The sequence below is a fragment of the Hypanus sabinus genome, chromosome 4 (assembly GCF_030144855.1).
Source record: "Hypanus sabinus isolate sHypSab1 chromosome 4, sHypSab1.hap1, whole genome shotgun sequence".
NCBI lineage: Eukaryota > Metazoa > Chordata > Chondrichthyes > Myliobatiformes > Dasyatidae > Hypanus > Hypanus sabinus.
This window is the reverse complement of record NC_082709.1, coordinates 16,488,707-16,515,154: the sequence shown is the minus strand read 5'-3', so window position 1 is coordinate 16,515,154 and position 26,448 is coordinate 16,488,707. Positions and strand designations below refer to the sequence as shown.

Below are 26,448 nucleotides of genomic sequence, written 5' to 3'. Positions count from 1 at the left end.
CCTGAATGGAGGGAGGGAGGTGGTGATTGGGCAGGGATAGTACTTCTGCTGTTTGCAGGGATTAGTGGGAAGGGATGAATACACAAGGGAATCAGAGGAGTGATACCTGTGGAAGGTAGAGTGGGGGGGGGGGGGGGGAAGGGTAAAGATGCGCTAGGTTAGTGATCACCAATCTTTTTAAGCCCAAGATCCCCTATCTCAGCCTTAGTGAAAGGCAAGATCAACTCCAAATCGAATAGTTACACGCATGCGCACTGGGGCAGAAAAGACCGGAAGTAAAACCCCCCGCAACCCGGGAGTAGAAATAATGTATGAACACCAGGGGTCACCAACCTTTTTTGCACCGTGGACCAGTTTAATATTGACAATATTCTTGCGGACCAGCCAACGGAGGTGGGGAGGGGAGGGTGTTAAACATGACGGGAATACAGCGATACTCGGAAGGGGGTTCCTTATGTTCAGTCTATTCCGCAATTTAGTTTACGTGGTTCTCAGCACTTAGCTTCTTTCTTTTTCCATCTTTTTATTCATTATTAATAACAAAATAAAATTGGTACATAGATAATGGGTTACAAACGTACATATTTCAACTAACTATAAAAGATTACAAAAACAATTACAGTATAAATGAGTATTCCCACATCGTAAAAGATACAATATACAAATAGATAAGACAAACCTAGGTTTATCATAATATAAAATAAAAAGAAAAAAAATAAAAAGGAAAAAGAAAAAAAATTCATTATGCAAAAACTAATCTAAAAATCTAATAACTAATAGAAGAAAAAAGAGAAAATAAAAAAAGAGAGAAGAAAAAGGGCTGTTTATAATATCTCACAAAAATACAAAATCATCAGTGTCGTCAACCCCGATCCTCTTGACATATATGAAAGCAAAACTGGAAAATCAAATAGGCCTGGAACAGGGTCCTATTACATCATATGAAAATATTGAATAAATGGTCTCCATATCTTTTCAAATTTAGTAGAAGTGTCAAATACACCACTTCTAATTTTTTCTAAACTTAAACATAACATAGTTTGAGAAAACCAATGAAATACAGGAGGAGGATTAATTTCCTTCCAATTCAACAAAATAGATCTTCTAGCCATTAGTGTAAGAAATGCAATCATTCGACAGGCGGAAGAAGATAAATGAAGTGAGTCCATCATTGGTAAAACAAAAATTGCGGTAATAGGATGAGGTTGTAAATTAATGTTCAATACCGCAGAGATAATACCAAAAATATCTTTCCAATATTTTTTCAAAAGCGGACAGGACACAGAACATATGAGTTAAAGGCGCTATTTCAGATTGACATCTATCACAAATAGGATTTATATAGGAATAAAAATGAGCCAATTTATCCTTGGACATATGGGCCCTATGTACGACCTTAAACTGTATTAAAGAATGTTTGGCACATATAGATGATATGAAGAATTAATTGAAGAATTCTATCCCAATTCTCAATAGGAATACTGTTAAGCTCTCTTTCCCAATCATTTTTTGTCTTATAAAGGGGCTCTGAACTTATCTTCATAATTATATTATAAAGTTTTGATATAAGCCCTTTCTGAAAGGGGTTTAATTCTCCAAAATACCTGAAGACACAAAATTTGGAAAAGTAGGAAGTACAGTATTTAAAAAATTCCTAATCTGTAAATATCTAAAAAAATGAAATCTAGGCAACTTATATTTATTAGATAATTGCTCAAAAGACATAAAACAATTATCCAAAAATAAATCAGAAAATCGTAATAATCCCTTAGTCTTCCAAGCCGAATAAGCTTGGTCTATAATTGAAGGGAGGAAAAAACAATTGGATACAATAGAAATATTTAAAACAAACTGAGTCAACCCAAAAAATTTCCGAAATTGAAACCATATACGTAAAGTATGTTTAACTATCGGGTTGTCAATTTGTTTCGGCAATTTAGAAAGAGCAAAAGGGAGAGAAGTCCCCAAAATAGAACCCAGCGCAAAATCTGGTACCGATTTAATTTCCAGGCTCACCCAATCAGGGCTAAAAGATCCATCCCAATCTTTCAACCAACATAACAAATATCTAATATTAACTGCCCAATAATAAAATCTAAAATTAGGCAATGCTAATCCACCTTCCTTCTTTGGAAGTATATTTTGGAAGTATATTTTACCTAACCTGGGATTTTTATTCTGCCATATATATGAGGAAATTTTTGAATCAACATTAGTAAAAAAAAGATTTCGGAATAAAAATTGGTACCGCTTGAAAAATATATAAGAACTTAGGTAAAATAACCATCTTAATAGTATTAATCCTACCTATCAGAGATAAAGATAATGGTGACCACTGAGTAAACAAGCATTTAATCTGATCAATTAAGGGTACAAAATTAACCTTAAATAAGTCTTTATGGTTTTTTGTAATTTTAATCCCCGAGTAAATAAAAGAGTCATTAACTAATTTAAAAGGTAAGTTTCCATAAATTGGGACCTGTCTATTTAAAGGAAACAATTCACTCTTATTAAGATTTAATTTGTACCCAGGAGAAATAGCACTTAGCTTCTGTCCCACTTGCTCATGTTTTTTCCTGTCGAAAAAACTCAACGTGTTTGTCTTTAAGTGCAGGGTGCTTGGACTCAAGGTACCAATGCAGCTTTGAGGGCTTCATTCCTCATTAGACAGCCTCCGAGCCCGAACTCCAGCCTTTTGCCCACCCGCCGCCAGATGCCTTGGCCAGGTGTGGCTGGTCGTGGGTGGGGTGAGAGGACAAGGTCAGGGCTGGAGGTCCCCATGCTGGGGCCGCAGCGGTCGCAGTCCAGAGAGGATGACCGATTGAACGAGGAGTGCGACAGTGTGCCCACCCGCCCCCCCCTTGTAGGATCTATCAGCCAACAAAAGTTTGGCTCGAGGGATCAGTAGATCGCAGCGAGGTAGTAGCTCTGCTACTTACAAAACCCTGAGCCCGAATTAGGTCTGCGAATATTTTAGCACCGGGTTCCCCGTGAACATTCGGTGTGGTAAACAAGTTTAGAGGCCCATCTGTCTGCGCTCCAGGCCAGTAGCATTGACACTTCCCGCCGGCCAGTTACCCGAGGCCAACCAGTGATCGCTGACGCGCTTGGGTAACGACCTCACGTGTATCCAAGTTCAATAGTGGGCACGACAGGGAATGAGGAAAGGAGCAGCTGACTCGTATCGTTTCCTTGCGGTCCAGTGGCTGGGGATCACTGAAGTATACTGTGTAGTACAGGGGAGCTATGCGCAAGCGCACTGGGCAGAAAGAATGGCACTAAAACCCCGCAACCCGGAAACAATCTTGCAACAGTATGTGTATTTATTTTTCCTTCCCCCCCCCCCAAGGATATACTGGGAACGTCTCAAAGATCAACCAGTCAATCGCAATCGATGGATTGGCGACCACAATGCTAGGTGGTAGGGTCCCATTGAAAATGACAAATGACAGAAATTGCTGAGAATGATGTTGGATGCTGAAGCTCATGGGGTGGTAGGTGAGGACAAGAGGAACTCTACCCCTGTTAGAGCGGTGGGAAGATGGGGTCAGCGTAGATGTCTGGAAATTGGAGGACCAGGTGTATAACAGAATGACTAACCCCCTAATCATAAGTGTATGCCTTCAGCAAAGCCTGGTCAAATGAGTTTTCTATTTTGAAAAAAAAGTAGTGATCTTAGTAGCTTACATTCACTAATTATTTTGTATATGGGAAACAAAATGGGAGTATGATGAAGAAACTAACGTGAAATTCAAGCAATGTGGAGGGGGAAGCCAGCAGCTCTCAGACAACTAAATGCTGGAAACCTTACCAATCAGAAATAGCCTATGATGGGAGTTTTCATTATACTTTGTGCTCCAAATGCAATTCAAGCTGTGATAATTGATTTGCATGTAACATTTCTGGTAGCACGACAATTTAAATGGAACACAATACACATGGTGTCACTATCCACTGGTTCAATTTGTGACCTTTTATGGATGAAAACAGATTAATCCTCACTAAAATTAACACCCCTGTCAGTGGCATTGTCAGAACAATTTCATGGTGAATCTTAGTGAAGACAGGTTGGATAGCCCACTTGTAGGTAGTAAAAACTCGTCTAATATGACAAGCCCACCCAAGTGTCAGAATATGGTGCATTAAAACCAAGAGGCAATTTAGATACTCATAAAATGTAGGATAAAACCTGCCTAAAAGCTATATGATCTTTAAGAGACCAGGTTAAACCACTAATTGCAGACAAGCAAGATAAAAATAAAAGCTGTCCACTGAGATCTGAACTGGTCTACCATTCAGCAAGATCTAAAGTGATCCATGTTGCAATTTTGCTTGCAGACATTCCATCCCAAATACCTTTAGTTAACAAATCTTTCACTTGTCAAATTAAACTGTGCCAACTGCCAATGAGCAAGCTACAAAATCTCTCTTAGTTGTGTCTCCCAACTTCCATTTTTAAAGGGCTTGGGTCTAATATTTTTTTGCCAAACATCCGGATATGGGGTTGCTGAACTTTCCAAAAAGGTTTATCAAACAAAAAAAAATCACTTCTAGTGCCCAAATTTCAGTGAACAGAATTCTAGTTTATTTAATTTCTCATTCAGAATCAGATTGTCACTGACACATCATGCAATTTTTTGTTTTGCAACAGCACTACAGTCCAAGACAAAAATTACAAGTTACAATAAATAAATGGCACAAAAGAGGCAATAGCAAAGTAGTGCTCACAGACTATTCAGAAATCTGCATGGGTCTTGAAGCTCCTGTACCTCCTCTCCAATTGTAGTAATGAGAAAAGGGCATGTTTCCAACAGCAAGGTCCCATAATAATGGAATTTAATCTTTGTCTCCAACTATTATTTAGGTTAACTTCTTGTCCTGCTTACATTACAACACTCTGGACAATAACCTAGTTGTTGACAAAGCTTCAGGGTTTAAGCACACCTTTTTTACAATATCTTACATTCTTAAATTTCATGTGTCACCTATTTGTCCATTTCACTAGACTGCGCATCTCTCTGAAAGATATTACTACCTTATACTTGCAAATTTTGCCTCTTCCACAAATTATATCCTGTATATCCGGGTTTTAAAGGGCATCAAGAAAAGCAGTAGCCTTGGGGTCAATCCCCAGGGAAGTGATTGTACACTCTCCTCTGCTTTAGTGTAGTGATTACAATGCTTTATAGTACCACCAACCCTGTTTCAATCCCCACCACTGCCTGGAAAAAGTCTGTATGTTCTCCCTGTGACTGGGTGTGTTTTCTCTGGGTGCTCTGGTTTTCTCCCACACTCCAAAGATGTACCGTTTGGTAGGTTAATTGGTCATTGTAAATTGTGCTGTGATTAGGGTAGGGTTAAGTTGGGGGATTGCTAGGCAGCACGTCTCAAGGGGCCTTTTACACACTGTATTTCAATGAAACAACAAGGAAAAACAATTTGCTGTTACCAAGTCCATTGTCTACTCATGTGGATATGGCTCTTATTTCATGACCTTCAACATTAATGGCAAACTTACTGTACAGCACTAGAAACACAAAGCAGTTAAATTAACTGATCTGTAGTTACTGGTCTTATTCATGTCATCATCATGTGTTGTTTATGATGTGTTTATGATCATGATGTTGTCTTTAACCTTTGTCTTTAATCTGACAAGTTCTAAAACTATTTACATTTTTTTAATCTGTCCATCCCTTTATGTAACTCACTGTAACATCATCAGGCAGCACCTGCAAATCTATAGATATTCATTAGACAGTGCTAAGCCTCTACAATTTCTTCTGCAAACTGGAATTCATGTTATTTAGGACAAGAGATTTATTCACTATATCAAAGCCATCTTTCTAGCATTGCCAACAATAATTAAACCCAATTTTGAACACTTTCTTCTTACAGTTTCTAGATCTGTTACCACCCAGTACTGCACTTCTAATCCCTGCCCTCAGGCAATTCAATGGTTTGCCTTTTAATTACATAGAGTACAGATTTAAAAAAAACAGGTGAGTGCAATTTTGAGGAAGATACCTGAACAATTGCTAAAGCAATTGGCATTATTGTTGGATGAACAAGATGATACAAGCTTAGGCCTCTTGTAATCGCTGTTCTCAGATGGATTAAAAAATCCTGAAGGCGCCCCTGGAAGTGTGTCTGCTTCATTATATAGAATAGGCTGCAAGAATGAAAATAAATGACAAGTTTCAGATATTGAAAACTATAATCAAAGAATAATGATTTTTCAGATCCACCAACTTAAGTGTAATTCACCCAGCATAAAGTGAATAAAATATTTCAGAGTTTCAGAATTTCTATCTTCTGCAAAACTGAAGCCACACACACATCATTTTACAGATGAAACCATACCCACAGATTTTTCAAGTTTTAAGTGTAAAATTGAGCAGACTAATACATCAATTCTAGCAAGCAACATACACCAAAATTCTTTCTTTCACCTCCTAATCTGAATCCTTGCAGATCCCACTGAAACTGACAGCTCAAACCTGTTGCTGGGCTCAAGTGTTCCAAATTTGCAAGGCCAGAACTTCTGCATTTGACAGCATGTGCTCAGAAGTCAGATATATTCCTGTTAATGAGCTAAAACACCAGCAATTCCAAAGAGATTTTGATTTTATTTAAATAAGCAAATTTGTCCTATACCTTTGATGCCTCTGCCATAAGCAAATTCAACTATACTGCTCAAGACTACGTTTACAGAATGCTTGCTAGTTTAAGCTCCAAATTAATGACACTTCTTTTAAGAAACAAACACAAGAAGAATACTTGGTTCATACTCTAGGACCTTAAAAGGGAATTACTTGTCAAGGGAATTACTTAGATAATTTTGTTCACTAAAAGGAAACAATGTGAACTTCAACGATGCAAATTTACTGAAGTCTGTGGGATGGGGGGGTGGAGTGGAAAGAGCATTGAAAAGCAAATCCACCGCACTTTGATGACAAAACATGTTACTATATTCACTTTAATGTACAGTTTTAAAAAGGGCAAATTAATGCTAGATTGTGCAAACAAGTTTCTGAATTATCATTTCCCTTACTACTCCATTATAATCACACAACTTAAAAAGAAAAAGACAGAATGGCATCATGGGCAGCTAAAAGCTGCATGAGGGATCACTTCTACCCATAACTTTGAGCCTTCATCAGTGGGCTCGAGTCTTAACTGCCAAAAAAAGTGTCATGGACCGCTATCCTGACTCAGGCAACTAGGATGGGTTTCAATGATACCCACATTTTAGAAACACACAAGTCTGACCTAGCATGGCTGTCTTTAGATTTAAACTAATAAAATAACACTTAATATCAAGAAATTGTATTAACATTTCCAATGACAAAAAGCCACAAATTCAACACCTTTACCAAATCCACTTTACTTAAAAGCCCATTAAGATCATAGCAAATATTAGCAACTTTCAAAAACTAGATTAAAAAGCCTTCACCAAGGTGGCCAATTTTTTAGCCCTTAAAAGACGTGTACAATTTATCATCAAACTTAATTGCAAGCAATTTTGTTTTCTCCTGTCATCAATTATGGTTGTTTTACCAATAACATTCTTTTTTTTTAAAAAAGTACAAACACACATACTACTCCTCCGTTATACCAGCACAACAGCAGCCACCACCTCTTCCCTTTTTGGAATTTCCAATATTTTGTCTGATATTACAAAATTGCCATAAAACATGTTGTCCAGTCATATCAAAAAAACTGGCACACTTCCATCCATTTTCTCTTCCTCCTCAGTACGCAACTTGTGCAGTTTTAATTAACAAGCATAATATAGCTATTTCACAGCTACAATAGACAAGAGTGACTGAAACAGCTGTTACCTGAAATTCAGCTTCTTGCTTTTCACCTTCCCTTGTTGCATAGAAGTCATCCAGGACATTCAACCTATCCTCATACAACATTTTTGCTTCTGATGAAGATGCAGAAGTATTATGCACTTCAGCCGATACTTTTCTGGGTATCCTCGAAGGTTTGGGATCCATCCTTAAAACACAACATCAAGAAGAGTTTCTATTTTTGGAAAAGGAATCAGACTTCCATTTAAATTTATTTTAATCCTTCATGCATTAAGACTGTAAAACAGATATTATGTTGCTTAAAATGTAACAAAGCTCTCATCTCATAATGATACTCCGATTAGGGGACAGATAATCTCATATTCAGCAGCCTTGAGAAAGAAAACTAAAGCGGAATTGTCAGTGTTTATTAATAAACCTACTGAAGACCTATATAAAGAAAGAGTCAAACTTCAATCACAGTATGATTTGCTTCTGACCTTTCCCATTGAACAGCAAATTTTTAAATCTAAAGGTTTATTTTATATACATGGGGAAAAATCTGCCAAACTTTTAGCGGGCCAGTTAAAGGCTAGGTCAAAAGACAGATTTTAAAAATTCGCCGACCAGACAGAACAGAAACTTTAGATCCTTATGAAATTAATAAGATATTTATGGACTTTTATTCTAATCTTTATAAATCTGAATTCTCTGATAGTAATATCACTATGAATAGATTTTTGCAAAGGTTAAACATACCTCAAATTTCGATTCAAGATGCTGATATGTTAGATGCATCTATTAAACAAGAGGAGATAGCCAAGGCTATCCTCTATGCAATTTGGTAAAGCTCCGGGACCTGATGGTTATACGGCAGAATTTTTTAAGACCTTTCACGAAACGCTTATACCACATCTTCAAACTTTCACTGATTCTACATCTTCTGGGAACCTTCCGAAAACTTTTTATGAAGCACTAATTTCATTGGTTCCAAAAAAAGGGAAAGACCCACTGGAATGTGTATCCTATAGACCTATTTCTTTGCTGAATATAGATTTTAAAATCCTCTCTAAGATTCCAGCAAATAGGCTTGAGAGTATCTTGCCTAATGTTATCTCAAATGATCAAACAGGATTTATTAAAAATAGGTACTCACATTTTAATATTCAAAGATGATTAAATATCATGTATTCCCCCTCAACCAAAGAATCTGAATGTATTGTATCTTTGGATGCAGAGAAAGCTTTTGATAGGGTGGAGTGGCCTTATCTATTTCAGGTTTTGAAGAGGTTCAATTTTGGTCCAGGATTTATCTCCTGGATTAAATTGATTTATCATGCCCACCGGGTTGATAAACTGCGGTAAAGCTGCAGTTCTCACTAATAACCAAAAGTCTCCTTACTTTAGATTATATAGAGGTACCCGTCAGGGCTGTCCCCTTAGCCCTTTATTATTTAATTTGGCGTTAGAACCACTTGCCATTGCTCTTAGGGATTCTAATTCTGTGCAGGGTATTAGGAGAGGGGATAAATTACATAAAGTTTCGTTATATGCAGATGATTTATTAGTGAAAATTTCAAATCCTAAGAAATCTATTCCTATGTTATCTATATTTATGGAATTTGGTACTTTTTCTGGATATAAACTTAATTTACAAAAGTGAATTTTCCTATTAATAATTATTCTGATTATTATGATCAAATACCTTTTAATTAAATTGCCAAAAACCATTTTACTTACCTTGGTATCAAAATTACAAAAAAATTTTAAAGACCTATATAGCTATAATTTCTTCCCTTTAGTTGAATATACTCAACAGGCGCTTTCCAAATGGTCACCTATGTCAATGTCATTGATAGGTCCAATAAATGCTATAAAAATGGTTATTCTATCAAAATTTTTATGTATATTTCAAGCAGTTCCCTCTTTTGTTCCAAAAGCATTTTTTGATAAATTAGACTCTCTGATTTTGTCTTATGTTTGGAATAATAAAAGCTCTAGAGTGAATAAACTTTTATTGCAAAAAACAAAAAAAGATGGAGGACTGGCTTTACCAAACTTTAGATTTTATTACTGGGCAATTAATATTCACTATATTACTTTTTGGATTTATGATATAGACGATCAAGATCGCCCTTCATGGTTACAGCTGGAGGAAAATTCAGTAATGGGGTTTTCGTTAGCTTCTTTATTAGGAGCTCCTCTTCCCTTTTCGTTCTCCAGAATAGGTAAACAAGCTCTTAACCCTATTGTTAAACATACTTTAAAAATTTGGTTTCAATTTCGTAGATTTTTTGAATTAAATGATTTTTTACTTTCTAGTAATATTTATTCTAATTTCTTTTTTAAACCATCAAATTTGGATAAGGCTTTTCTAACATGGAAAATTAAGGGAATAAAAACTCTTTTAGATTTGTTTTTACAAGACTTTAATGTCTTTTTCACAGTTAATGGATAAATATGATATCTCCAATACACCTTTTTTTCCCCAGGTATTTACAGGTTAGGAATTTCTTACGTGATTTTTTACCAAATTACCCCTTGATCTGCTCTTCAAATTTGACTTATGTTATTTTTCAGTTTAAACCTTTTCAAAAACAATTAATAGCTATCATTTCTAAACAGTTAATGAATGCTCACACATCGCCTAATGATAGGGTTCAACTGGGAAGTAGAACTTTAACATTTACTCTCAGATAACCAATGAAGTAAGATTTATTATTTAGTTAATAATTCATCTATCTGCACACGCCATATTTTATAGACAATAGGTGCAGAAGTAGACCATTTGGCCCTTTGAGCCTGCACCACCCTTCTGAAATCATGGCTGATCATCTACTATCAATACCTGGTTCCTGCCTTGTCCCCATATCCCTTGATTCCCCTATCCATAAGATACCCATCTAGCTCCTTCTTGAAAGCATCCAGAGAATTGGCCTCTACTACCTTCCGAGGCAGTGCATGCCACACCCCCACAACTCACTGGAAGAAGTAGTTTTTCCCTTAACTCTGTCCTAAATGACCTACCCCTTATTCTCAAACCATGCCCTCTGGTACTGGACTCTCCCAGCATCTGGAACATATTTCCTGCCTCTATCTCGTCCAATCCCTTAATAATCTTATATGTTGCAATCAGATCCCCTCTCAATCTCCTTAATTCCAGTGTGTACAAGCCCAGTCTCTCTAACCTCTCTGCCTAAGAGAGTCCGGACATCCCAGGAATTAACCTTGTGAATCTACGCTGCACTTCCTCTACAGCCAGGATGTCCTTCCTTAACCCTGGAAACCAAAACTTTACACAATTCTCCAGGTGTGGTCTCACCAGGGCCCTGTACAAATGCGAAAGGATTTCCTTGCTCTTGTACTCAATTCCCTTTGTAATAAAGGCCAACATTCCATTAGCCTTCTTCACTGCCTGCTGCACTTGCTCATTCACCTTCAGTGACTGATGAACAAGGACCCCTAGATCTCTTTGTATTTCTCCCTTACCTAACTCTACACCGCTCAGATAATAATCTGCCTTCCTGTTCTTACTCCCAAAATGGATAACCTCACACTTATTCACATTAAACTTCATCTGCCAAGTATCTGCCCACTCACTCAGCCTATCCAAGTCACCCTGAATTCTCCTAACATCCTCATCACAATTTTAATTCAATTTAAGATAGTACATAAGGCCCATATGTCCGAAGATAAATTGGCACATATTTTTCCTAATATATGCCCTATTTGTGATAGATGTAATGCAGAAGTGGCTACTCTAACCCATATGTTTTGGTCATGTGTAAGCTTAGATAATTTTTGGAGGGATGTGTTTGGAATATTATCTAAAGTTATAGATATGAATGTTCAACCTGATCCACTTACAGAAATTTTTGGGATTTTCCCAGAGGAAGCAAGCAAAGTGTCTGCCTCCGCCCAACATGTGATAGCTTTTTCAACTTTACTGGCTAGGAAAGCTATTTTGCTACACTGGAAAGAATCTAACTCACCCACTGTTTTCTACTGGCTCTCCTCCATCATGTCATGCTTAAGCTTGGAGAAAATTAGAAACCAGACATTTGATACACCTTTTGATTTTGAATAAGTCTGGCGACCCCTTATTCAATATTTTCACATGATTTAATTTATCTTTATTTATTTATTTTTCTTCATTCTCTTTGGAGAATATCCTTGTCCATGAAGGTTCGGAGATAACTGGGAAGATGTGTTTTTTTTCTTCTCTCTTTCTTTTTTAAGTTTATCCTCATTTGGACTGCCCAATTTTTCTTTTTCTTTCTTTCTCTCTTCTGTTTTAGTTTAGTTAGTGGGGTTTTTCTTTCTCTATCAATAAAATTTCCAATCTTTTTTTTACAATTGCTATGAGGAGTTGTAATTTCTCTCTGACCATTGTATATATAACAGCATAACATATTGCCCATTTGAGTTTGATATTATATGCTTTTTGTCTTTAATATTGCTGTTTATATGTCTTTTATATTATCTACTTGTTAAACTCCTCTTTCAATTTGTATTTCTATATTCTTTATTTGAAAATCAATAAAAAAGATTGAAAAATGAAATGAAAATGATACTCCGATGTTTTAAATTTGACCAGATCTTGCTGGCTGGTGGACTGATTTACAGAAAGCTCAGCTTTCCATTAAAATGCAACCAAATCCAAGCCACAGCAGATTACACTTTTCACAACTGAAACTCCAACACCAGAAACATTAAACAAAGTCTCCACCCTCAGTTTATCTACTGTCAAAGCAAATGTCTACGAATGCCCTTAAAATTTTAAACACTTCAAAAAAAATTGAATTAAAAATAGAAGAGACAAATAGCAATTATTCAATAGTAACTTTTCTGTCAGTGATTTTAAAAAAAGCATTGAACTTGCAATGTAATCAGTGGGCAGCTTAAATTCAGATTTTATGTTATTGCCTGGAAGTAGGTCCCGAATGCAAATGGATACAGCTTTCAGTGAGATGTATCAGTAGTTAAGTGCAAATGGATACAGCTTTATCACTGAGATGTATCAGCTAGTCAAGTGGTGTCACTACAATGTTGCACCAATGTCAATAAGACCAAGTAACTGATTGTGAACTTCAGAAAGGGTAAAACAAGGGAACAAACATCAATCCTTAGAGAGAACAGAAGTGGAAAGAGTGAGCAATTTCAGGTTCCTGGGTCTGGGAATCCATCCTGGACCCAACATATTGAAGATGTACGGTGAAGAGCATTCCAACTGGCTGCATCACCATCTATTATGGGTGGGGTGGGGGGGGGGCTACTGCACAGAATTGCAAGAAGCTACATAAAGTTGTGAACTCAGTCATCTTCACCATAGGCACTAGCCTTTGTAGAATGCAGGACATCAGGGAGCAATGCCTCCAGAAGGTGGCATCCATCATCTAGCACATGCCCTCTTCTCATTGTGACCACCAGGAAGCCTGAAGGCACACACATTGTGATTCAGGAACAGCTTCTACCCGTCTGCCATTCAACTTCAGAATGGGAATTGAACCCTGGAACACTACCTCACTTAATTAAAAAAAAACACACACACAAATAAAACAGTCAACATTTTGGATCTAAGACTTCTTGCCAGAATCCCAAACAAAATGATATCTTCCTGTTGGCAAAAAAGTTAATGAAACAGATACCCTTTGTTGATTCTCAACTTTACCAAGACCAGCTTTACATCTTATCAGCTTTTGTCTTAACGTCACCTCCTTTCTGTATTTACATTCAACACATTCTAACTTTAAGCAATCCAACAATTCTCTTTTTAAAATAAGCATTTTTACAAAATGCACATTCTAGCTACCATCCTTATCCAAGTAACCAACTTCCAATTCCCTTAATCATTCTGTCTACATTATTTTTCTTGCAGCCATCTCGTGCCTTTGCTTTCCTGGCCACTGACTACTCCTTTTCCATTTCTACCCCACGCCCACCGTGAAGCCATTCACCTACCAGGAAAGGATTAATCTACACAACCCCTAACCAAGGATGATAGGAGGAGGGAGGGAGGGAGAGAGAGTGAGAGAGCGAGAGAGAGAATAAGTTTTTAAAATCATAACAAGCAAATCCCTGCTGATTTCTCCACTGGTATGAGACATGAGACACTCTTCCCTGCACACCTCCCTTCAATGTATACTTTATTTTCAACAAGACACAAGGCAGCATCTTAGAGCTGCAAAATCACAAGGGACAGAGTGAATGCATACAGTCTTCGTCCCAGGGAAAGGGAAACAAAAACTAGAGGGGATAGATTTAAGGCAAGAAAGGAATAATTTAACAGGAACTCAAGGGGCAAATTTGTCACACAGAGGGTGGCGCACTTATAGAAAAAACTGCCAGAGGAAGTGGTTAAGGTAGTATGATAACACTTAAGACACTTGAACAGGAACAAGGTTTAGAGATACAGTGGCATGCAAAAGTTTGGGTACCCCAAGAGATTTGAGCTCTCAGATAACTTTTACCAAGGTCTCAGAACTTAATTACCTTGTTAGGGCTATGGATTGTTCACAGTCATTGTTAGGAAAGGCCAGGTGATGCAAAATTCAAAGCTTTATAAGTATGCTGACTCCTCAAACCCTGCCCCAACAATCAGCAGCCATGGGCTCCTCTAAGCAGCTGCCTAGCACTCTGAAAATTAAAATAAATGATGCCCACAAAGCAGGAGAAGGCTATAAGAAGGTAAAGTGTTTTCAGGTAGCTTTTTCCTCAATTTGTGATGTAATTCAGAAATGGTAGTTAACAGGAATGGTGGAGATCAAGTTAAAGTCTGGAAGACCAAGAAAACTTACGAAGAGAACTGCTTGTAGGATTGCTAGAAAGGCAAATCAGAACCCCCATTTGACTGCAAAGGGAAATCTTCAGGAAGATTTAGCAGATTCTGGAGTGGTGGTGCACTGTTTTACTGTGCAGCAACACCCGCACAAATATGACCTTCATGGAAGAGTCATCAGAAGAAAACCTTTAATGCACCCTCACCACAAATTTCAACATCAGAAGTTTGCAAAGGAACATCTAAACAAGCCTGATGCATTTTGGAAACGAGTCCTGTAGACTGATGAAGCTAAAATATAACTTTTTGGCTGCAATGAGCAAAGGTATGTTTGGAGAAAAAGGGTGCAAAATTTCATGAAAAGAACACCTCTCCAACTGTTAAGCATGGGGGTGGATCGATCATTCTTTGGGCTTGTGTTGGAGCCAGTGGCATGGGGAACATTTCACTGGTAGAGGGAAGAATGAATTCAAATACCAGCAAATTCTGGAATTTTTACCATCTGTAAAAAAGCTGAAGATGAAAAGAGGATGGCTTCTACAATGGGATAACAAGGAAGGATTGGTGAAAAATCTCCCAAACAGGAAGCTGGCTACAGAAAGTGTTTACAACCTGTGATACTTGCCAAAAGAGGTGTTACTAAGAACTGACCATGCAGGGTGCCCAAATTTTTGCTTCAGGTCCTTTTTCTTTTTTATTTTTAAATTGTAACAGATGGAAATAAAAAGTAATCTTGCTTAAAATATTAAAGAAATGTGTCATCTTTAACTTTATGCCTTCTGTAACTCAGGTCATCTTTTACTTGCTTAGCTATTCACAGTAACAGAAATTTTGACCAGGGAGTTGCCCAAACTTTTGCATGCCACTGTATATGGGCTACACACAAGCAAATGAGACAAGCTGGCAAAGTTGGGCCAAAGGGCCTGTTTTTAATGCTACAATACTCAATGACACCAGAAGCACATTCTTAATCCTGACTTGAGTGCCACCTGTGTAGAGTTTATATGCTCTCCTTGAGACCGACATCAGGTGCACTGGTTTCCTCCCACATCCCCAAATTTTGCAGGTTGGTAGGTTTATTGGCCATTACAAATCCCACAGTGTGTGGGCAAGAATATGGAACACTGACAGGAATGCAGGATAAAAATTGGTTTAACATAAAGTTATTGTAAACCAACACTTGGTGGTTGTTACACACTCAGTGGGCTAAACAGCCAGATACTCTAAAAACCTTAGTGGATAATTCATAATCTACAATTGCAATATCTCAGCCAAGGTCCATTCCTAATGCTTTTTAAAAATTTACCAAATTTCAAAGTATATTTATTATCAATGTACACATTATACAACCTTGCGATTCAAATCCTTACAGGTAGCCACAAAACAAGAAACCCAAAAGAACCCATAAATAAAAGAACAACCAACACCCAAAGTGCAGAGAGAAAAATCATGAAAACAAAAGTAAGCAAATAGCATTTGGAACACAAGTGAATCCTCAGACATGAAGCTTAGAGCAAACTACAGCCTCAGTTCAACACATAGTAGAGTAAACTTCACAGAGCCTGCAGACATTAAGCCCAGAGCAATTCACAGCCTCAGTGCAATGAAGAGTGGAGTAAACGTTGCAGAACAGCAAGCAGAATCAGCCCAACCCTCAATTTCCAGTCCTGACTCCCCACCCATTTAAATCACACCTGCACATAAAAGGAACCCAGCATCCTTTGGATTTCAAATCTCTTTTGGAGTTTAACAGCCTTCCATACCTTTAAACCTCCTCTTTCTTCCTATGTTTATGTTCTCCACCATTAGCTATCCTGGAAAAATATTAGATTAGTTTGTTCTTTAAATCTCCTTTTTCTCTTTGAACTCATTTACCTCGTGAACCCGTCCAGATAAACCCTCTGCTCTAAAATACTTCAATGACTTTGAAAACTTTTTTGGTCACTTTACTTAAGTGACACACCTGCAAATGACAAATCAACTCAATTAGCAAAATCTGCTTTTGATGGCCCTGGCCTTGAAAATGCTCATTCCCCTTAGAATAACCTCCACCTTAAGGTCACGAGACAGACTTGCATCTTTATACTTCGGACTGCAAAATCTGGGTGGATCAGCTCAAGTTCAAGCTTAATTATCATTCAACCATACACGGATGCCCATGAATACAGCTAAATTAAACAGCATTCTTCTGAGTCCAAAATGCAAAGCAAAATACAGTGCACAAGGCAAATACAGTACATGAGATAGCAGTAAGGATACAAACCCAAAAAAAATATATAGGTCAAGTCCCTGAGTGACAAGTCCAGCAGATTGATGGTGTATGGGTATTGTCGTCAAGAACAAGCAATTCTCAGCATTCTGTAGATGAGTATGTACACAATCCAGCCTGCCTTCCCTTGAGCGAATACTGGAAGCCAGCACCAAAAGGAAGGGCCAGCCCCCAATCCAGCATGAATATTGCTCCACACCACCTCCAGCATCTCCCCTTCTGGATGCTTACAATAGGGAAGCCAACAGCACGAGGCCTATTCTTCACTACAATGGAAGCCGTGCAGCTCCCCCGCCATCAGTCTCTCCAACAAATCAGTGAACCAGACTTGCAGTATTTTACATTACCAATGTCCAAAAGGGTCTTGCAATCACAAGAGAAACATCCAAGACAAATCACATACAGCCTTCATGCACAGACGCTTTTCTGTAGCAGACAGCAACACAGTCCATGCCAAGTCAGCTCCTCTGCCAATGAGCAATTTACTGATGGTGTTGTCCTGCAGTACCTGAGGTTCTCCAGTGACTCATACTCCAACCTCAACTGAAAAAATCATGAGTTCGCAATCACCCAAGAAAGAATTCCTGCTCATTTGCTCATCGTTTTGAGAGGCTTTTCTTCCTTGTCCAAAATGAATACCCCTGGAGTCCCACAAGATGCTGCCCCTAATTTTACTACTCAGGTAACTGGACCTTAAAAGGCAACCATTGAACGAGGTAGGATCTTTTCCTGATATTATTGAAACAGATTTGATTTATAAAAGTACCACTCATTACTGTCAGGCATTGAAAAGTAGTTTAAAGCTAAATTAAATGGAGAAAGAAACAGGAAGTCGCATAAAGAAGCTCATGTAATTAAACCAAGCAAATGAGAATATTTGAAAAATAGATCGTTCGACAAATTTGCTTGTTCTTTGAAGACAGAGAAGCTGAGATGATCAAGAGGAACCTGTAGCTGTAACGTAACTGGATTTTCAGATGATTTTTTTTAAAAGGAGTCACTCAAAAGCTGGTACACAAGCTATTAGGGGAACTATTATGGACTGGTCACCTATGCAATACATAAGAGGGATAGAATAAACATGTCATTAAGTCTGGGAAAAAAACAACCAATGGTGTAAACCAAGGTTCAGTCCTTATCCCTCATGTTAGTAACCTGTGACACCAAAAAAAGGTGTGAGGTTACACTACAATAAGGATATTAGGATCCTTCAACTTGATAGCAACAAGTTGAGTGTGTGGGCAAAATACTCGGCAAATGTTTAGTGGTAGAAAGCACGAGGTTATATACTTACTTAGAGGTATCCAAAGTCAGATTTAACTAAATGAAAAAAGCATTATAGATAACTGAAGAAAGATAAATCTAGCTACTCTTGTGCAGGGAAATTAGTAATCAAACACAGAAAGTGGTTAGGAAGACAAATGGCACATTGATCTCAATTGCACGCAGATCATAGTTTAGTCATAGGAAAATAATGTTACAATTATAAAGGAACCTGGCAAGACTACACTTGGATTACTGCACATAGTTTTGGTACTCTTATTTGACAATATACCAAGACTGGAGATAGTCCAGAATTGGTAATCGTGTACAGCAAAAAAGCCATTGTCTGCATGCCATTCAGACAGATCCTAACATGCAAGGGCCACTCTGAGGTGGATTGAGAGATCAAGAGTTCATCATTATAATAAAAGAGGAATGTTTAAGAGTCTTATAACAAAAGGATTTAACTGTCCTTAACCTGGTGGTATATGTTCTCATGCTTTTATATCTAGTGCCTGAGTGGAGAGGGAAGAGACAATGAAAGGGGCCAGGAGAGGTTCTTGATCATGTTGGCTTTCCCGAGGCAGTGGAAGAGTGGACAGAATCAAGGGAGGGGAAGTTGGTTTTCCAATGGACCAGTCTGTGTTCACATCTCTCTGCAATTACGAGGCTCACTAAACTAATTTCTGGAAAGTGAAGGTAGTCTCATCATAAGCTGCTGAAGAAATTAGGCCCATATTCTTTGGAGCTTTGAAGAATGAGGGATGATCTTATTCAAACACACAAGATCCTGGGGAAGGGTGTGGGAAGGCAGAACAGCTAGGTACACAAAGTGCTGGAGGAACTCAGCAGGCCAAACAGCATCTATGGAAACGAGTATAGTCGACATTTCTGGCCGAGACCCTTCATCAGGACTTGAGAAAAAAAGATGAGGAATCAAGAGTTAGGAGGTGTGGGGAAAGGAAGAAACAAGGTAATAGGTGAAAAGGTGAAAACTGGGAGGGGGAGGAGAGACAGGGGTGAAGTAAAGAGCTGGGAAGTTGATTAGTGAAAGAGATGCAGGACTGGAGAAGGGGGAATCTGATAGGAAAGGATGCAAGGTCATGGAAGAAAGAAAGAGTGAGGAGCACCAGACAAAGTTGGAGAGGGGATGCATTACTAGAAGTTCAGGAAATCGATGTTTAGGCCATAAAGTTGAAGGCTACCTAGACAGAATATAAGGTGCTACTCCTCCAACCATAGTGTGGCCTCATCATGATAGTACTGGTGGCTATGGACTGCCATGTCGGAATGGGAATGGGAAGTGGAATTAAAATGACTGGATGGCCACTCGGAGATCCCTCTTTTTCTGGCGGATGGATTTAAATATCCAGTTATAGGTCAGTGGGACTAGGCAGAAAAATGGTTCAGCACAGCCAAGAAGGGCCAAAAGGCCTGTTTCTGTGCTGTAATGTTCTATGGTAACCAGAGAAACTCAAATTAGGGGTGATGATCATGAGATTAGGACTATTATTGAGATTCCCAGAAATCCAACACAGAAACAGGCCTCTCAGGCCATCAAATTCACACCAACCAGCTCTTCATTTATTATTCTTGACAGTTCCACCAGTGAGCTGCACAATGTACAATTTACAGGGGCGAGTTAACCAATAAACCAACAGATGTTTGGGACATGGGAGAAAACCCATGCAGCTACAGTGAGCAAGCTCAAACTCCAGTCAGGTCTGAACAATGATCTGTAATGCTACGTCACCCATTAAAACTGAAGTGTACAGGAACTTCTCAAAGGTGACAAGTGTCTAAAATTAGCCACGATTAGCACTGCTAGGCAAGACAGTCTTTAGCAGCTGACTGACCAATTACTACTCCTATTTTTAAATGTATTTATATGGTAATATTCTTATAGCGCTGCTGCCAAATTAAATATAACCCTGCTACTAAAACAGCAATATCAGCCAGATGATGTTTTAGTGATGATATTTTAATAATAGCATAGAAGCCAAAGTTAACTCCCTTGCTCTTTATAACTACAAGCAGAACATTCTGATCAATAATGTTATCAGTGCCTAGTTGAACTTTCAAGAGGATACTTTAGCTTCATACTGCATAACAGAGCTCAACTAAACATGTGTGAGAGAGTGAGAGAGACCATGATAGAATTTCAAAGTCCTGACAAACCTGAAGTCAATGTGCATTGAGAGAAAAGTGATCCAATGGCTGCAGCCTTGACTTGCATGTACAAAGCAAGACTGCTTAGATTATCAGAAGTTTGGGATTTGAATACTTACATCAGAGCAGCATTTCTTCAGGTCTACATCCCAAGTCCCACCAACTTCAGCCACTTGATCAATAACACTGCACCAATGAAGTCAGAGGCAGACTTCAGGGCTAATTTCAATGGCAGTGATAAATACCATCTGCAATTCCTCAACAAATGAATCAGAGCATGGTAGCAGTGCCCAAACAACTTTCAAGGCTAGTCTAACATGTGGCATGATTGCACCGTAGCCAGAATAATCATCACCATCTGGCAGCACAGGGTCTTGGGTAACAGTCGATGCCTTTTAGAGTAATCATGACCCTAGGTGTCATCTATATGCAGTCTGCTTGTTCTTGTGATCACAAGGACTTTTCTCCAGTTTCTTTCCTACATCCTAAAGACATGTAGCTTTGTAGGACATTTGGCCACTCTAAACTGTCCCTGGTATGCAAGCTATCTTAAAATGGAAACGATTTACTCAGCAGGTCAGGCCTTTAAGCCACAAATATTAACCTGATTTCCTTTCCACCGATGTTACCTGAACTGCTGATAATTTCTAGCATTTTGTTTTTATTTCAGTTTTCCAACACCTGCATTTCTGTTCTGATTTTCATTTACTTGGAAAAGAAGTTAATGGATATGTTGGAAGGACAAAATGGGATTAGCAAAAGATTGGTTGAAGTAGGTAATTGAAGGTCAATATGGGCCCTTGGGCTGTAAGATATAGGAGCAGAATTAAGTTTTTTTGTGTTTTTTAAAATTTATTCATTTATAGGATGTGGGTATCGCCAGCCAAGTCAGCATCCCTAATTACCCATCCTTAGCTGCCCTTGAGAAGGTGGTGATAAGCTGCCTTCTTGAACCGCTGCAGTCTGAGGTGTAGGTACACCCACAGTACTGTTAGGGAAGGAATTACATGAATTTGACCCAGCGACAATGAAGGAACAGTAATATATTTCCAAGTCAGATTATTCAGTCCTTCAAGTCTGCTGTGCCATTTCATCATGTCTGATCCATTTCCCTTTCAACCCGTATCCTCCCTTCTACCCAAAAGAACTATCAACCTCCGCCTTAAATACACCCAATGATCTGACCTCCACAGCCACCTATGGTAACGAATTCCAGAGATTCACTATCTGACTAAAGAAATTCCTCATCTCCGTTTTAAAGGATGTCCCTCTAGTCCTAGACTCCCCCCACCATAGGAAACATCCTCTCCACATCCACCATCTAGGCTTTATAACATCCAATAGGTTTCACTGAGAACCCCACCACCCCCCTGCCCCATTTCTTCTAAATTTCAGTGAGTACAGGCTGAGGCCATCATTGCTCCTCATACAACAAGCCTTTGATTCCTGGAATCATTCTTGTGAACCTCCTCCAAATCCTCTCCAATGTCAGCACATCCTTTTTAAAGGAAAACTGCTCACAATACTTCGAGTGAGGCCTCACCAGTGCCTTATAAAGCCTCAGCACTTGATATGCACTTAGCTTTTATATTCTAGTCTAGTTTATATTGAACCTGTGAACACTACCTTGCTTTTTAAAAAAATTATGTTTTTGTACAATTTTTAATCTATTCAATATACATGTAATTGATTTATTTATTATTTCTTTCCTTCTACTATATTATGTATCGCAATGCACTGCTGCTGCTTAGTTAATAAATTTCATGACACTTGCCAGTGATAATAAACCTGATTCCGATTCCTTTTAGAATGAATGCTGACATTGTATTAGCTTTCCTCACCCAAGTTTAAGGTAAATTATCAAAGTTCATATGTCACAATATAAAACCTTGAGATTTATTTTCTTATGGACAGAATTATATAGAATAACAACAAAAACAGAATCAATGAAAGATTGTCCAACTTGGCTGATCAATCAGAGTGCCGAAGGCAAGAACTCTTGTCCTTGAAAGTGAGTCCATAGGTTGGGGAGCAGTTTAGTGGTGGGATGAGTGAAGTTGAATGAAGTTATCCCCTCTGGTTCAAGAGCCTGATGGTAACTGTTCCTGAACCTGGTGGTGTTAATCTTGAGTCTTTTGTATCTTCTTCCTGACGGCAGCAGCAAGAAGACAGCATATCCTGGTGGTGGGTCACTAAAGATGGATGCTGCTTTCTTGTGACAGCATTTCACGTAGATGTACTCAATGGCGGGGAACCCATGATGAACTGGGCTAGATCCACTACTTTTGTAGGATTTTCTGTTCAAGAGCATTGTACCAGGCTCTGTTACAGCCAGTCAATGTACTCTCCTCTACACAGCTATAGGAGTTTGTCAAAGTTTTAGATGTTATTCCAAATCAACTTGCAAATTAACCTTTAGGGCATCTTGCACGAGTGCTCCCAACTCCCCCAGCACCTCAGATTTTTGATCCCCCCGCCCCCCGCATTTAGAAAATAGGCTATGCTTTTATTCCTTCTACTAAAGTGCCTGACCATTGAATTCCAGACATTGTATTCAATTTGCCTAGTATCCTAATCTGTCCAAGTCCTTTTGCAGCCTACCTCCACCTCTCTTTGTATCTTCTGCAAAATTGGCCACAGCGCCAAAGATTCTGGTGTCCAAATAAATTATTGATGTACAGTGCAAAAAGCAGTCCCAGCACTGAACCCTGTGGAATACAGTAGCTACTAGCAGCCAATCAAAAAGGCTCCCTTTATTACCACTCTTTGCCACCTGCCAATCTTTCCTTTAATACCATGGACTCAGCAGGCTAGGCAGCATCTATGGAAAAAAGTACAGTGGACATTTTGGCAGCAAGGGTTTCAGCCTGAAATGTCAACTGTACTACTGTACTCTCCCCCCCCCCCCCCAAAGATGCTGCCTGGCATGCTCAGTTCCTCCAGCATTTTGTGTGTTTTGCTTGGATTTCCAGCATCTGCAGGTTTCTCTTAAGTGTCATCTTAAGCAGCTTCATTAGCAGCACCTTGTCAACAGCCTTCTGAAAATCCTTTATCTATCCTGCTTGTTATTTCCTCAAAGAATTCTAAAAGATTTGTCCCCTTAAGGAAATCATGCTGACTTTAGCTTATTTTACTATGTGCTTCCAAGTTCCCAAAAACCACATCCTTAACAATGGACTCCCAACATTTTCCCAACCACTGAGGTCAGGCTAACTTTCTTCAGTCTTCCTCCCTTCTTGAAGAGTGGAGTGACATTTGCAATTTTCCAGTCCAGAATCTATCTAGTGACCCTTGAAAGATCACTACTAGTACCTCCACAATCTCTTCAACAACCTCTAAGAATCCCCAGGGATTTAAGATTTAGATTTTAACATCCTCTCCAAACTGCCTGACATTTTCTAATTTTATTTCAAACTTTCAGCATCCATTTTTTACTTTAAGTAAAATGCTAGAACTCGCATAATGCAACTGAAAAATTAATCAAAGTTTTAACAAAATTTGAAAAAGCTCATTCTGGATTACAATATCTCAAACAGGCCTTCAGGAATTGCTTTCAAAATCAGAAAAAAAGACAAGCTGTTCGAAGACAATTTGCGTTCGATATTTCTGTTATTGATCTGCAGCACCGTTATAAAAATGGACTGAAGATCAGACAGAAAAATATCTAAAATGCGTTTTGAATTGCAACAAAAATTAATTTATGGTTACGAAAATTGGACGCAATTTTGCTGCTAACAGCAAATAAAAATGACACCTTCTCAAACAGTGCATTTTTCACGAAGGACAACGAATTGACTTTCCTACTTAAGCGACCTAAAATATGCAGCAACACTTAACTCAGCTGCGTACTTCTTTACCCCTGGCCCTGGCCCTGGCCCAATAGGAACATTTCAAAAACAATTTGGGCACGACCTTTACCGGATAAACGCCGTGAAAACATTAATATATGGTTTTCTTTTTAAAAAAAGACATAAGAAATGGAGGACACACTTACGTGGACTCGACCCACAGACAACCTATTCATAAAAGAGCCTGGAAATTAATCGGTGTGAGTACAAACCGCTCATTACACCGCCTTCATAATGGCGTCCATTGGTGGCTCCCCGGCACAGGCAACAGGAATCACGTGACGCCTTACTTCCGTTTACAGCCATTCTGAGGTCAGGGGGGCGGCGGCGCCCGCGGCCGTCCCGTCCCGTCCCGAGCGCGGGAGTCGGGCAGTTTCCCGGAGGGCCAGCGGTTCTCAGTCAGATATCGGAGCGGCCAGCGGTTCTCAGTCAGATTCCGGAGCGGCCAGCGGTTCTCAGTCAGATTCCGGAGCGGCCAGCGGTTCTCAGTCAGATTCCGGAGCGGCCAGCGGTTCTCAGTCAGATATCGGAGCGGCCAGCGGTTCTCAGTCAGATTCCGGAGTGTGAGCGGTTCTCAGTCAGATTCCGGAGCGGCCAGCGGTTCTCAGTCAGATTCCGGAGCGGCCAGCGGTTCTCAGTCAGATTCCGGAGCGGCCAGCGGTTCTCAGTCAGATTCCGGAGTGTGAGCGGTTCTCAGTCAGATTCCGGAGTGTGAGCGGTTCTCAGTCAGATTCCGGAGGGGTGAGCGGTTCTCAGTCAGATTCCGGAGTGTGAGCGGTTCTCAGTCAGATTCCGGAGGGGCGAGCGGTTCTCAGATTCCGGAGTGCAAGTGGTTCTCAGTCAGATTCCGGAGCGGCCAGCGGTTCTCAGTCAGATTCCGGATTGCGAGCGGTTCTCAGTCAGATTCCGGAGTGCGAGCGGTTCTCAGTCAGATTCCGGAGTGTGAGCGGTTCTCAGTCAGATTCCGGAGCGGCCAGCGGTTCTCAGTCAGATTCCGGAGTGTGAGCGGTTCTCAGTCAGATTCCGGAGGGGTGAGCGGTTCTCAGTCAGATTCCGGAGTGTGAGCGGTTCTCAGTCAGATTCCGGAGGGGCGAGCGGTTCTCAGATTCCGGAGTGCAAGTGGTTCTCAGTCAGATTCCGGAGCGGCGAGCGGTTCTCAGTCAGATATCGGAGTGTGAGCGGTTCTCAGTCAGATTCCGGAGTGTGAGCGGTTCTCAGTCAGATTCCGGAGTGTGAGCGGTTCTCAGTCAGATTCCGGAGTGTGAGCGGTTCTCAGTCAGATATCGGAGTGTGAGCGGTTCTCAGTCAGATATCGGAGGGGTGAACGGTTCTCAGTCAGATTCCGGAGGGGCGAGCGGTTCTCAGATTCCGGAGTGCCGAGCGGTTCTCAGTCAGATTCCGGAGGGGTGAGCGGTTCTCAGTCAGATTCCGGAGGGGCGAGAGTTTCTCAGTCAGATATCGGAGGGGCGAGCGGTTCTCAGTCAGATATCGGTGAGTGGTTCTCAGTCAGATATCGGAGGGTGAGCGGTTCTCAGTCAGATATCGGAGCAGTGAGCGGTTCTCAGTCAGATTTCGGAGTGTGAGAGTTTCTCAGTCAGATATCGGATTGTGAGAGTTTCTCAGTCAGATTCCGGAGTGTGAGTGGTTTGCAGTCAGATTACGGAGTGTGAGCGGTTCTCGGTCAGATATCGGAGTGTGAGTGGTTCTCGGTCAGATATCGGAGGGTGAGAGGTTCTCGGTCAGATATCGGAGGGTGAGAGTTTCTCGGTCAGATTCCGGAGTGTGAGCATTTCTCGGTCAGATATCGGAGTGTGAGCGGTTCTCGGTCAGATATCGGAGGGTGAGCGGTTCTCGGTCAGATTCCGGAGCGGCGAGCGGTTCTCGGTCAGATATCGGAGTGTGAGAGTTTCTCAGTCAGATATCGGATTGTGAGAGTTTCTCAGTCAGATTCCGGAGGGTGAGAGTTTCTCAGTCAGATTCTGGAGGGTGAGCGGTTCTCAGATATCGGAGGGTGAGAGGTTCTCAGTCAGATATCGGAGGGTGAGAAGTTCTCAGTCAGATTCTGGAGTGTGAGCGGTTCTCAGTCAGATATCAGAGGGGCGAGCGGTTCTCAGTCAGATTCCGGAGGGTGAGCGGTTCTCAGTCAGATTCCGGAGGGTGAGCGGTTCTCAGTCAGATTCCAGAGGGTGACCGGTTCTCAGTCAGATATCGGAGGGTGAGCGGTTCTCAGTCAGATTCCGGAGGGGCGAGCGGTCCTCAGTCAGATTCCGGAGGGGCGAGCGGTCCTCAGTCAGATATCGGATGGGCGAGCTGTTCTCAGTCAGA

At 40.0% G+C, this 26,448-nt stretch overlaps 1 protein-coding gene across 1 annotated transcript in view; it reads right to left on the bottom strand.

Annotated features, from left to right (window-relative positions):
* marchf7 (membrane-associated ring finger (C3HC4) 7) overlaps positions 1-24,421 on the bottom strand; it is a 57,623-nt gene extending 33,202 nt beyond the window's left edge. The window contains exons 1-3 of the mRNA XM_059966474.1: positions 24,270-24,421; positions 7,842-8,004; positions 6,025-6,169 (exon numbers count right to left, since the gene is read on the bottom strand). Of these exons, the coding sequence (XP_059822457.1) occupies positions 6,025-6,169; positions 7,842-8,003 (307 nt within the window). The 5' untranslated portion in view covers position 8,004; positions 24,270-24,421. The remainder of the gene's footprint in view (positions 1-6,024; positions 6,170-7,841; positions 8,005-24,269) is intronic.
* Positions 24,422-26,448: the final 2,027 nt, after the last annotated feature.